We start from the raw sequence: 13,764 nt of genomic DNA, 5'->3' as shown, positions 1-13,764 counted from the left end.
CGTCCACCTACTTTCTGCTCCTCCTTCTATCTCCCTCACCTATTCCCATCTCCAGCCGTCTCAGGCCATACTGCAAATGTGTGACATCTCCTAATTAAACAACTACCAGACACCCTCATTCCCCTCTTTCTAAAGAACAGTGCAGAGCCACCTGCTCCGCGACACATTCCCATTGCAAGTCCTCTCTCCACCCTGTTTTGTTCTGAATTTTAAGAACTCTCGCCTTTAGATTGTGCAGGAACGCTTATATTTTCAGCCGGTTTTTTTACCGCACAGCCCCATGCACACCTACAGTGTATTATGGTGGTAAGGTGGGTTCGGTCTACATTGCTGAGACAGCAGCCACTTCCGAGGCATTCGGTGGTGGTATCAGTTTTAGAGGAAGAGCAACAGAATAAAGAGGTGCTCCGTAATCTGGGCTAAAATTTTGGCTTGTCTCATGTGTATGTGCTGGTGGAGAGAGCTGGCTCCTGTAGAGCAGGATGGTGGTGCTCAGCTGAGTCCTAGGCTGACACACCTTACAGAACAGCTCTGGCATAAGCTGCCATGAGCGAAAAGCTAAATCAAAAGGCAGTTCCAGAGCGAAATGAAAAAATGGGCAGGCAACCAGTGAGCAAAAATGGCTCCGAAGTTTGGAATCCTGTTCTAGCCCTTAGTGGGCATTTCTGCACCTTAATAAACTGTTGCACACTTTGGTGCAACGGGCCGTATTTGCCCCGGAGGTTCGGCCCCGGAGCAGCATGCGCTGCTGTTGGGATAGGATTGCACTGCACTGACAGAGCAGGGTGGCTTCCTGGACGGAAGCAGCTAGGTTGCAGGTTAGGGACTAAGGTGCACTTGTGTTGGGCAAGACTGTGCAGCAGCCTCCTGTACAAGGGCAGGTCTTTAGTCATTGTGACCAGCCCCTTTTTCACAGAACTTCACTCAGAACTGCAAAAAAAAATTCCGAAGTGAAAAAGAAAATACAGACCCAATGAGGATGGAAAGCCAGGCAGCTGATGGCTCCAACTCTCTGTCCCATAAATCCATCATAGTATTTGATATTGTTGATCAGCTCTCCATTCCCATTGTAGATTGCAGTGAACTGATTCATTGAGCCACTGGAAGGAAGAGAGATCATCATATACTCACCACATTCTGACAATACTCTTCATTTCTACATAAAGGGTTTTCTACTCACTACTGCTTGGCTATGGAGACGGGAGTCATTTATAAAGCAAAAGTGTGTACCATGCGTTCTTATAAGCAAAGAGATTGGTTTTAATCCATGCTGCAGCAGCCTCAGCACAGAGAGATTTATAGACAGGCTCGAACTGAGGATCTACCCGATCTGCTGTAAATTCAAGATGTAAAATATATAGAGCCAATGAAAGTGCATGTTCCCCTAAGGTGGTTTTCCCACAGCTACCATGGCACCGTGACCGTGAAGTGGATGCTGGGGCCCCCCTCTCAGCCCTGGCATACACCTGCTGCCTTCGGGTAGGGAGTCTGACACACTGAGAACCGGCAACACCCTGCACCATCACTCTGAGTCACCAGTGCAAAGGTTTCAACAACACACAAAAGGGTTAAAATACCTGAACTGCACACATGGGAATGAAGCGGCACTGGTCATAGCAAAGGGGAAAAAGAGACATGAATGGTATTTGTAATGATGGATTTCGTCTCTCTTTGTTCCACAGAGGAGGTGGGATGGGGTCAGAACCTACCATGCAAACAGATTGGCCTGTGGGTGAATGTCCAGGGCGGTCAGCCCTTTGACTATCTGAAGAACCTTCACAGATTCTGGCATCCTGGGGTCGAAGAAACGGACATCTCCATTCACACTATCAACAGAGGAGGTTCACAACATTAGACTCTGTCCCACTGGAAGTGCAGCCTCAAAAGTCCCAGAGGAAAGGCCACTCACTTGCCTGTGAACAGACCACCATGACGCACGGCAGAGCCGTAACTGGGCATTTTAGTGCCCGGGGCAAGGAAGCCTACTTGCGCCACCTACAGTTTTATTCTGTCATTTCTCTGCCCCTGCGGCTTTGGGCCCTGGGCAGCTGCACTGCCCGGGTTATGGCGCTGACAGGACTACACCCGAGGAGAGATTCAGCCCAGTACCACCTCTCCCCGTCTACGTCCCGCATTGTGACGTTATCCACCCCAGCATCATTTGTTTCCAGTAGGATCCACAGTAGGCTAGATGCTGTACACACACAGAAAGGAAAGAATGTTCACTGTCCCGAAGAGTGACTACTATCTTACCCCACCCCCGTCCACATGACGAAAGTGCTTCCATTGGTATGTCGCACACAGTACAACAAGCCGTGTATGAGGCCCCAGTTCCTTTTCCTTCGTCCCGTGTGACTGCTACATTCCAGCAGCAGGCAGTGATCCAAGGGGCTCCTACAGAACTGCCCATTCTGCCAGTTATTTGGTCTCTGGTCCATAAGTCCCCTGCTGTTCAGAGTACCCTTTGGAGCAGATGTCAGCAAATGCTGATTAACAGCTTGTATCTTCTAAGGGTTGATCCAGGCAAAGCTACCAGTGCAGAACAGAACTGGCCCTAGATACGGCCAACAGGGTAAGGCAGCAACAAGGAAAAGATTCATGGCTGCTCTGACCCAGTGAAACAGACACCAGGGGATGAGATAAGCAAGATTTAAACTGAATAACAGCAGGTTCTAACTAGTATGAGGATGTCAGACTCCACTGGGTCTAACGCTGCTGAGAGGCCCAGTGATAATCATTAGAGACAGCGATCCTGAACCAGCAGTAATTAGGAGGACACTGGTCACCTTTAGCACAGCTGTTTCTGAACTGTGGCGCTTATGTAAAGACAACTGAAACTTCACAGAAAGATCAGTCTGCACAAGCGGGGGCTGGAGTATTTCAAGGAACTAGCCCAGCCCCAAACAATGGGATTTTGAGATCAGATGAAAATTTAAAAACTCGGTTGCTGATTATTCCTTAAGCAGAGGGGTTATTAAAGCTAGATTACTTTATAGGCACAGGTGGCTCTCTGTACCTGACATGCTGTTCCCCACCCCCTCCCCACAATTGACATATTTTCTCCACAATTAAGCACAATTAGGAAGTGAGTCCAAGGCACAGCTAGCCGGGCCTACCTCTTCCAATGCTCTATGAATCTGAAAAGCTGAGATTTTGGAGTAAGAATCCTTAAAGGGCTACTAGATACTGGGACAATCTAATCACGGCACTAGCGGTTAGATCAAAATGGCTGGACAAAGGGCCACATGACTATTCAGCCTAGGTATCATGATCCCTTTCGCCGTATGAGTGAGCTTCCCCAGGTGATCTGGTTACAATGGTCAATTCTAGGTTATAAACTCATTCTCTCATGCTTTTTGATCCAGATGAGGGTCCTCTAGGATTTTGCTGGGTAATTATTGCCAGCATTGCCGATTTAGTGACTTTTTGGTTTCCCTAGTGAGAAAATAAGTGTCCAAGTGACCAGTGATAAACCTAGCGACTGTCACTGCCAATCACCGTACCATTCAGAGAAAGACGTCACCAATATGTATAGTAACAAAATCATTCACAAACAGCTCAAGTGTTAATAAAATCCATTCCATGCTCTTTTTACTACATTGTGTTGCACACCAAGTCAATGTCGTTACGTCTCAATTGAGCACGTCCTCGGAAGGAATCGCATTCCACGGCTGCTTGTGCGGAGATTGCTACAAACTGCAGGCGAGGAAATGAAGTCTGTGGAGGCTAATTAAATACTTTGCTAAAGCCAGGCGCACGTTGGAGAGAGCAGCACATTTGCCAGGGCTTGTTTTTATCCAAATGTTCTTTCTCGCCGCTCTGTAGTAGGCAGCACACCCTGTGATGCAGGGTAAGACTGGCTAATGAAGCGGGCTGGGCGGGGGAGGCAGGTTAGCTAGCGAGGAGAGCCGAACGGACGGAAGGTGGGGTGGGATGAGACAGGGCCATGGCCCCAGTGGAACGGGGGGCACCGTGCCTCCAGGGATGAAGCCCTTACTACAGGATCAAAGGTGGAGCTAGCTTGATTTCAATTCTCCTTTACTCCTTCCCCTGGCTTGGCCTGGGGTTAGCTGCCCAGCTGTTTTCAGAAATCAAACCCTGGAAGTGTGGGGAAGGGGTCCAGCAAGCGGATTTTTGTTTTTAAATCTACTTTCTTGACTCTCTGCAGCACCAAGCTCAGGCCAAGCGAATGCCCTCTTCCCCCCGGCTCTGGGCCCTCCCTTTCGCTAACCTGCTGGCTCAAATCCAGGCTGGCAAGAAAGGGAGGCTCAGCTGACATTAACCAACCCCAGCCGTACTGGGCTGCAGTATACGCCCTTCCCAGTGACCAGAAGGCTGCAGTTTCCTTCCCAATGAGCAGAGGGCGCCCTCCTGATGATGACGGTGTACTGGTGTAGTTGCTCCTGGCGTGCAATAAAATGTAGTAAGAGCATGGAATGGATTTTATTAACACTATTGAGATGCTTGTGAATGTTTTTGTGACTACACTCGTGTGTGTGTGTGTGTGTGTGTGTGTGTATGTGGGTGGGTTTATCTGGTGACTTCCTACTATGTGAAGTTGGCAACACAAATGTCTGAGGCACTTCAGGAAATAGTTATACTGGAACCAGTTGCTGGTGAGAATTCTTTTATAAAAGCCACTCTTCATGGATACCGTAGTTATTCTGAGCCCAAAGACATTCCTTTCTGGAGAGGAAATGAACTGCAGGATAGCTTGTTTGACCACTGTCCAGTTGCTTTGGGATGGGGGACCAGACATTTTCTCCTGTCTTTCTGACACTGCTGAGGAGGATGTGGTGGAGAGGAAGCGAGGCATGCAAGGCAGTGATGCCGACCTGGCTCCCTGGGATTGCTGAGGGAGATTATGAGGAAGATTAAAAACTCTAACACAGGAGAACTACAAATCTGGCAGCTGCACCATCTAAGCCCCTTTCTAAAAATCGTTATAAATTTTGCCACTCTATCCCCTGCCTCCGGAAAGCATTACGTCCTGGAGAATTAGGTTCTGTTTTCATTCTGTAAACAAGGAAGAAGAGCATCTCTGTAGACAAACTGCATCTTTGTGACTGTAAATTGTATTCTGCTGTCCCTTTAACAGGCAAATAAATATCGGCTGCTCTCCACACAGTATTTACTGAGCAGCAGAAATGTCTTTATGTGTAGAACATTGCTATATGGTGAAGTAATCCAGCACAGCAATATGCCCAGAGGATGCAGAGTGAACGTCCTCCCTTCTTACGTCCTCTCACCTAGGACCCCCACAAGGCCATTTGTAATAAGGAAGCAGAAACAGAGCGTACAATGTCTCCTTGAGCCCCCTCATTCCCTTCCAGGTAGGCTACAGGTTTCTTTCCTTCTCCTTCCCTTCCCTCACCAAGTTTTGGAGCAGGAGTTAACTGCTGAGCTGAAATGCCAAAGTGCAGAGCTTTACCTTCTTTGGTGTTGACATATCAGTGACGAATTTTTAAAGGGAGGGGAAAATGTCTCCAATATTCAAGACCCTTTTACCTGACACTCATGATGTTGCCTTCAGGATGTTTCTGCAAATATGCTTTCACGACCCAGGCTGTGTGCTCCCGGTAGGTCATGACGCGGCTGAGGAGCAAGCAGAGAAAGGGGAAACTTTTTGGAAGGAAGACAGAGGAAATCTGAGGAGGCACAGTGAGCTCCTCTAATATCTGCAGCTGGAGCTCTGCAGCTAGGGACCTTCTGAGTCCTGCTGGTTGAAATCACGGAGGTGAAGAAAAGGGCCATTCCTTCTCACACCTCTGGCCTTTGTTAGCAAATATGGGGGCTTAATGATGCAGGACATGATCCTTGTCACTAGGCAGGGAAGTACCACAGAGCTCCGAGTCAGCTGAGAAAATTCCTGAACCAACAGGCAAGGTTGCTGAGGTGGGATAATATTAACGAGCAGGACTGGGCACACAGGTACCATAACGAAGGCTATAAAGGGCTCACTGAAACATTACAAATTCTTTCAGTGACGCATTCTAGTTACTGAAGGCAGCGTGACAGCTGGTAAGTGCACTCTGAATGTGGAGCCTTTGTGACAAGAGACCAGTAAGACTCAGGGAGGAGATCGTTTGCCAGTCAGGAGGACTGCAGTGGGCTAAAGGGAACGCTGTAGTTCGTTACCATTCACTCAGAGCCATCCTCCTGTCATAGACACGGATGGAGCCATCACCGAGCCCTGCCACGATCAATGAGCGGTGAGAGTCACACGACAGGCTGGTCACACAGCTGTCAGCTCCTGTGGGGATATCCTAGGGACAAAGCACACACACAAACCAGGCTGAAAGCGTAAAGGGCCTCCTAAATCCACAGCCCAAAATAGGAAACATTGAGTACATCTACACGGCAATAAGAAACCCGTGGCACCGAATCTCAGAGCCCAGGTCAAATGACTTGGGCTCGCGGGACTCAGGCTGCAGGGCTAAAAATTGCAGCATAGACGTTTGGGCTCAGGCTGGCGCCCAGGCTCTGAGACCCACCCCCCTCAAAGGGTCTCAGAGCCTGGGCTCCAGACTGCGCCTGAATGTCTACACTGCAATTTTTAGCCCTGCAGCCCGAGCCCCATTAGCCTGAGTCAGCTGACCTGAGCCAACCATGGCCATGCTGCGGGTCTTTTATTGCAGTGTAGCTGTCCCCATTAGCTACCTTCAAAAGGGCCTTCTGCTGGACCCAGGCTCACCTACGTGTTTCAAGGAATCTCCTCTCTCCTTTACCCTGATCACAAGCCAATTTAAACTATGATTTTCACACATTCTCCCTCCCCTGTAAGGTTATTAACCCTGCAGTTCTGCACTCACATGGGGGCAAAACTGAACCTCCAGCTGGGACAAAAGGAATATGTCTACACAGCATTTCAGAAGGAGCCTCCAAGCTCAGGACTTGGGCTAGTGGGGTTTTCACTGGCGCTTTAAAAGCAGCTGTGTAGACAGCACTTTGAAGTTATGGCTTGGGCTGGAGCTCAGGCTCTGAAGCCTAGGGAAGTGGGTGGACTTCAGAACCAGAGTAACAACTTCAAAGAGCTGTCACACCCCTATTTTTAGAGCGCTCGCGCAAGCCCTGCTAACTCAAAGCCTGCAAATCCGGGTGAAGAGGCTCGCTCCAAAACGCTGTGTACACATACCCAGGGATGGCTAGCTTTCTGCCAGGCTGTTGTCAAGGCAATTACAGGAATCTGTGAGCGGTGAGTATGGGGTCACTGAATCAGGACTGTCCCTGCAGCCTGAATGAGTCACTCCCTCAGTCCTCAGAGCTCAGCCTCGGCAGCGAGACACACACGTGGGTTTCCTTTGTGGCAGCACAACAAGCTCTGTTCAAAGATCAGCTTTTGGGAATAATTAAACTTTACACACCAAAATAAAGGAGAAAGTCCAGGAAGAATCATTGTTATTCTCCTCCTAAAAACACCTAATTAGTTAAGATAAATATTCACAAGGAATTCTTTCCATAAACATCTTCAGCTTCTGTTAGTTGTAAATGCTGCTAGAAAGGCAAGGTGGATAATAAAACCTCGGTTAAAAAAGCAGGAGGAGATGAGCCACTGAAGAGACACACACTCACTGAAAATAAATAGCTTGCAGCTAAGTCAGACGTAAAAAAGAAACCAAACCTACACGAAGAGGGGAGAGAGAGCACGTTATTGGCAGAAGCATCTACTTAAACTCCTGTTAAAGGAACGGACCTGCAGAGTATAACTCTGTGCACCAAACCAAAACACAAATATTGCAAGGCAGTTTAAACGTGCCTCTGAGAAAGGAATAAACTTCCAGAGTACTGAAAAGCAGTAGGACACTTGATCTGATCAAAGAATAGATCTGTTAAGCGGGAGACATTTCCATGCATCAACCCAAAATCTATTTCCTGGAAGAGCAGATACTTTGGCAATGGAGAGCAACTGGAAGTAACAAACCTATTAAGAAAAGCTTTGGCACAACAGTAGGCCTTTTCGTTTCACAGGTTTCTACTTTATACCATAATATATACCATGTGAGCACTTCATCTGCCATTAGTTCTGAAACCCTCTTTGTCCTCTGGAAAGAATAAAATCATCTTGCCAGAAAACGACTCCCATTAGTCATAATTAGAGTCATTCTGGGTAACAGCCATTCTGGTTGGTCATTTCCATTTTTACTTTATCAGTGTTTTGGCTCTCTCTTACACCTCTCATCAGTGGATCTCAAAACCCTTTAAAACCTCCCTGTAAGGCTGGGAATTATTACTCCCATTTTACAGATGGATAAGTTAAGGCATCATGTCATTAAGAGACTTGCTGTTTACAGTGTTGTTGTGGAAATGTTGGTCCCAGGATATTACAGAGAAAAGGCGGAATTTAAATTTCAGTTTGAGTGCGAATATCTAATGATTTCTTGTCTCATTAAGTGACTTGTGTACGGTAACACAGTGCAACAGTGCCAAGCCAACCCTAGAACCCAGCAGTCCTCTCTCCCACTTCCCTGCACTAGGATAAAAGAGTTTGTACTTTTGGGGTATCAGCAGAAGCCAGAGACTGCATACCTTTTTAAAAGTATTGATCTGGAGAATAAGAATTTAAAGCACCAGGATGATATTGGTGGAAATACACCCTACACTATTATTCTAATGCTGTAGCTTTGCCCTCTTTATCTGCTACAAACAAAAGAATTAGTCAGAATAATAGGTATACAACCGTGAAGAAGAATTAAACAGCTAAAACGGAGAAACATTTTCAAGCGAGGGTAACAACTGAATAGGCACTTTGGAATTGCATTAGCTAATTTCACACCTGAATCCTGGTTTTGTTCCTGTGTGCATTCACCTTCTCTAGCTGTCATTTGCAGCCTTTGCTGAATTAACTGTTTGCTGGAGACACCTAACTTTGGGGGCTGTTTTTACACTGTTATTCTAACTCCATAAGATCCACAATTGGATTTTATTCTCTGTGGCAGGAACATGCAGCTGGTGTGGAAAGAAAGTACTTGCTCTGCTGCTATATGCAACTCGCCCCCAAAGGTATTCTTGCAGTGGTTCAAAGGGTGGGAAGGCATCTTTATTAGCTCTCAGTGCCGAATCTCAGCTTTGTAGAGTGACTAAGTGAGGAAGTTTTGATCATCAGGATCTCAACAAAACCAATTTGCACAATTAGAAAAAAAAAAAAAAGAAATCGAATGCTTTTAGATACTCTCAATACAATCATTAACGATTCTAATTTAAAATATTTTCACCCTACTGATTTCTGATTTACACAGACAAAATAATATTTGAAAATAATTAAGATTAGCATAGGCTTAATTATGCTGCATTGCAGGGTCAGAAGCGTCATAATTAATGTTCATCGAGAGGTAATTAATTTCTAAAAGCTTTGGAGACTAGTCTTCATTTCCCCCTGCATGGTGACTTTATTCTTGCAGATCTGCTGCTTCTCCTTACACTACCTAAACAGCATTTTAATTAGAAAAGGAGGACTTGTGGCACCTTAGAGACTAACAAATTTATTTGAGCATAGGCTTTTGTGAGCTACAGCTCACTTCATCGGATGCATTCAGTGGAATGCATCCGATGAAGTGAGCTGTAGCTCACGCAAGCTTATGCTCAAATAAATTTGTTACGTCTCTAAGGTGCCACAAGTCCTCCTTTTCTTTTTGCGAATACAGACTAACACGGCTGCTACTCTGAAACCTAGCATTTTAATTGGATCACAGTTGACATGCAAGCTGACAGTTTTTGTCCTCATTTATTTTAAATGGAAATATATGTGCTTTGGTGCAGGAGCATTTTAAAGGTGGGAAGCATTTCATTGTTATGAAATAATGGTAAGAGCTTGGAGTCCTGAAGGGCAAGTTCAGCAGAGCCCCATAAATCTGAAAGGAAACTGTCTAAGAGCGTGGTTCTCAACCTTCCCGGACTAACTGCACCCCTTTCAGGGGTTTGTCTTGTGTACCCCAAGGTTCACCTCACTTAAAAACTCTCCGGCTGCCCAGCTCTGACAACAGAAGTAAGAATGGCAATACCATCCCATGACACCCTTCTGAGCTGCTGCTGGGGCGGTGCTGCCTTCAGACCCGGGCAGCTGGAGAGCGGTGGCTGCTGGCCCGAGTGCTCATGGTGTTTGCGGTGCAGTAGGACTATTTTTTAAACCCTGCTCCCGTAATCCCCCGCTATACTCACTCCCAAGCGCTCCCACATTGATTGTTGGATTTTTATCCCTCTCCTGCTGTTATGGCAGTGGGTCTTGCAGGGCCTGCGGGATCCCAGCTCTGCTGCAGGGCTCTAGTGCCTGTTGTAAAACTAGGCAAATAAAATGAGTTGACGTGCCCCCTGGAAGACCTCTGCATACCCCCAGTGGTACACGTATCCCTGGGTGAGAACCACTGGTCTAAGAGATGGCTGGTGCTGGGCAGCCACTTGCAGAAGCAATGGGCACTTTCAATGCTTTATAGTCTGTGGCCACACAGTCCTGGGCCAGATTCTGATCTCAGCCATACTGGTGTGAGATCAGATAATGTCTCATATAGATGTCATCCTAAGCATTCAAGCCCTAGTTCAGGAAAGCCCTGATAAATTGGAGAGGGTTCAGAGAAGAGCCACAAGAATGATTAAAGGATTAGAAAACCTGCCTTACAGTGACAAACTCAAAGAGCTCAATCTATTTGGCTTAAGGAAAAGGTTAAGGGGTGATTTGATTACAGTCTATAAGTATCTACATGGAAAACAAATATTTAATAATAGGCTCTTTAATCTAGCAGAGAAAGGGATCTCATGATCCAATGGCTGGAAATTGAAGCTAGAAAAATTCAGACTGAAAATAAGGTGTAATGGTGAAAATAAATAACCAATGGAACAATTCACCAAGAGTCGTGGTGGATTCTCTATTGCTGACAAATTTTTAAATCAAGACTGGATATTTTGCTAAAAAATATTTATTTTGGGGACATTCTGTGGCCTGTGTTACACAGGAGTTCAGACTAGATCAGTGGTTCTCAGACTGTGGGTTGGGACCCCGTTTTAACGGGGTCACCAAGGGCTGGCATTAGCCTTGCTTGGGCCCAGGGCCGAAGTCTGAGCCCCACTGCCTGGGACCAAAGCCCAAGGGCTTCAGCCCTGAGTGTGGAGGCAGCTCAGGTTAGAGGCCCCCGCCTGGGGCTGAAGCCCTTGGGATTTGGATTTGGCTCCCCCCTGCCAAGAGTGGTGGGGCTCTGACTTTGGCCCTGGCCCCCCGCCTGGCATCGTGTAGCAATTTTTGTTGTCAGAAGAGGGTCGTGGTGCAAAGAAGTTTGAGAAGCCCTGGAATAGATGATCAAAGTGGTCCCTTCTGGCCTTGGAATCCATGAAAGTGCTTCAATGCATGCTTACTGAATAAGGATGCTTTCCTGAATCGGGCCTTAGAGGGCAGGTGGGAAGGAAAATGGACAGTGTTTTAACGATTAGCCCTGTATAATTTCAAGAGAATTCTAGGAGCTGAAGCTACCAAGTCTGAGGGGCACCTCACCCTCTCCATCACTGCACTTTACCCTCTCAAGGTGTTCTATAGCAGGACGATGCTGTAACAGGGAGACCGTATCAGACACCTGACCTCCCATTCGTGACTGCCTGGTCCCCTCCTCTCCCATATGCAATTGCACAACATTCAGCAGAGCAACAGCAACTTCCAACAGGGACAAGCACTGTAACGTTAGGAAAGTATTAGAGTATTTTTAGCTGTCTCGTAACGGGATTTTGCAGCTGAAAAGGAGGAGAGCCAGCATCATGTGACAAGTCCGCTCGCTGGAGACCACAGTTTGAAAACCTCTGAACTGTGTTTGTTAAATTGCTGTATGGTATGTGTCCTGGAAATACGCTCCCTGGTGCCTAATTCCAGGGTGTCAGCTCGGAGATCTGTAAGCTCCCGTAGCAGCGAAAGGGCTAAAGGGGCAAACATGCAGCTGTTACCTGTACTTTCATTTCTCGATCTGTGTCCCAGATCCGGATAATCCGCACATCTCCTGATGTCATGAGAAGCCCAGTCTCTTGTTCCCAGTCCACCACCATCCCCGCTCCTGAGAAAAAACACAGGACATGGAAATTATTCTTCACATAAACACAGACAGAGCTTGACAGAGCCAAAGACCAAGTTTTGTGATCTGACGCTTTTTAGTATAGCTAGGAAAATCTTAAAATCACACACACACACTCACTCAAAATTGGGCCAAACCAGCTGTTCCTGAGTTCTAAGTGACGTCCCTCACTCACTGGACTAGGCGTGCAATAGAAGACACTTGCTCCCCCCTTGAGCTGGAAGGGGAATCTCTCTGCCCAGCAAAGTTCCCTTCTGGCAGATGCTCCAAAAGGTCCAGATGGCCTCTACAGGAAAATGGAACCAGTCCTCTGCAGGACAATGGAGCTATACATTATTCATCACCTTATAAAAAGACTAGGCTAAAGAGTGTCTTGAGTAGACTGGATTGGCGTGAGTTAGGGCAGCCAGCAGGGTGACGGCACTGCTTTCAAAGGACTATGGAATCCATGGATTGCCATAATTTCTTATCCCCACTCAAATCGAAATATTGCATGTGATTAAGAGGACATGTTTTTACACAAGGAATGGTGAAGCTGTGGAATTTGCTGCTGCAAGATATTGAGTTAAATAGCTCAGTAAGACTCAAAAAAAGTGATGTGTATGGATAAGGAAAACATTCTGCAGCTACACTAGATAGAATACATGTATAAGGGCTCTCAATCCTCATGCTCCAGGGCAAAAACTGATTGCCAGCAGGGGTCTAGAAGAAATTTCCTCCCATGGCACTGGAGCATTACAAGGGCTTTACCTTACCCTGAAGCATCTGATACAGACCCCTGCTACAGACACGTTGGCTGACTTTATGAACCAGTGATCGTTGCTGTGGCAAAGAATGGCAATTTCTATTCAACAAATTACTGTCTTTCACCCCTTCTCCCATTGAGAGGATTAAGTGGTAAAAGCCACAGAGAGAGTCAACAGTGTGTAAGTACACAACATACTAATGGCAGAGAAAGGTAGCTACTTTGGACTTGGGAAATAGCAGGCTCTGCAAACTCCTAATTGGTAGGGTAATTTCCAAGGAAGAACTCCCGTACATTTAATTAGAATGGTCTTCTTTACACTAGCTACAAGCTGCCTGCACAGTGCCTAAACATTCTGCTTTGAGCAGAAAGCCATATACCAATTATCTTTTGCTTCCTCTGCTGGGAGACTGACTGACCCTGGATCTGTGGGTTTCTCAGAGAGATTTCTATGCATATGAACATACAGAAATGAAAAAAAATCCCAGGGCAAGGAAACCTGAAATGAATTTCATTGCACAGATGTTTGCATTCTCTTACATGCACAAGTTCTCTTTTATACAAACCAAGATAGAATCTAGTGTCTCCTCTCTTTTCACAAGCAGCTTTGCACTGGTGCTCTCATAGTACAGATTAGAACATGGTGCCAAATGCAAGGTGGGTATATTACAGAAGAAGACTCACAAGAGTCAGACACTAACCCTGTAATAGATTAGGATTGCAGCCTCATTTTTCTTGTTTCCATCAGGACCTTTTGTGAAAGATTCTAACGCTAGAAAGATCCCAAAAAGACACACAGAGGTGCCTTCTCAAAAAGGGATTCAGTGGGTTTCTTTCTGATCTTGCTCTTCAAAATTAGCACTAGCAGGAATTTAAATATCTTGCAATGCTTTGGTTGCCATTCGAGGCCCACTGACACCATTTAGCAAAGAAAACATCCTAACTGCCACCACAAGGAAAGAGGTTAGGCTGCCAGAA

General features: G+C 46.4%; 1 protein-coding gene across 8 annotated transcripts in view; it reads right to left on the bottom strand.

Annotated features, from left to right (window-relative positions):
• RPTOR (regulatory associated protein of MTOR complex 1) overlaps positions 1-13,764 on the bottom strand; it is a 305,325-nt gene that overhangs the window by 3,608 nt on the left and 287,953 nt on the right. For 5 of the 8 annotated variants that reach the window (XM_043527662.1, XM_043527663.1, XM_043527664.1 and 2 more), the window contains 6 exons: positions 11,917-12,023; positions 6,139-6,266; positions 5,509-5,595; positions 1,710-1,826; positions 1,578-1,607; positions 971-1,100 (listed from right to left, as the gene is read on the bottom strand). In XM_043527662.1, the coding sequence (XP_043383597.1) occupies positions 971-1,100; positions 1,578-1,607; positions 1,710-1,826; positions 5,509-5,595; positions 6,139-6,266; positions 11,917-12,023 (599 nt within the window). The remainder of the gene's footprint in view (positions 1-970; positions 1,101-1,577; positions 1,608-1,709; positions 1,827-5,508; positions 5,596-6,138; positions 6,267-11,916; positions 12,024-13,764) is intronic. The other 3 variants (XM_037914998.2, XM_027818420.3, XM_007056047.4) reach the window with 1 other exon arrangement.

The sequence above is a fragment of the Chelonia mydas genome, chromosome 14, assembly GCF_015237465.2.
Source record: "Chelonia mydas isolate rCheMyd1 chromosome 14, rCheMyd1.pri.v2, whole genome shotgun sequence".
In the NCBI taxonomy this organism is placed as follows: Eukaryota; Metazoa; Chordata; order Testudines; family Cheloniidae; genus Chelonia; species Chelonia mydas.
This window is presented reverse-complemented; position numbering and strand designations above follow the sequence as displayed.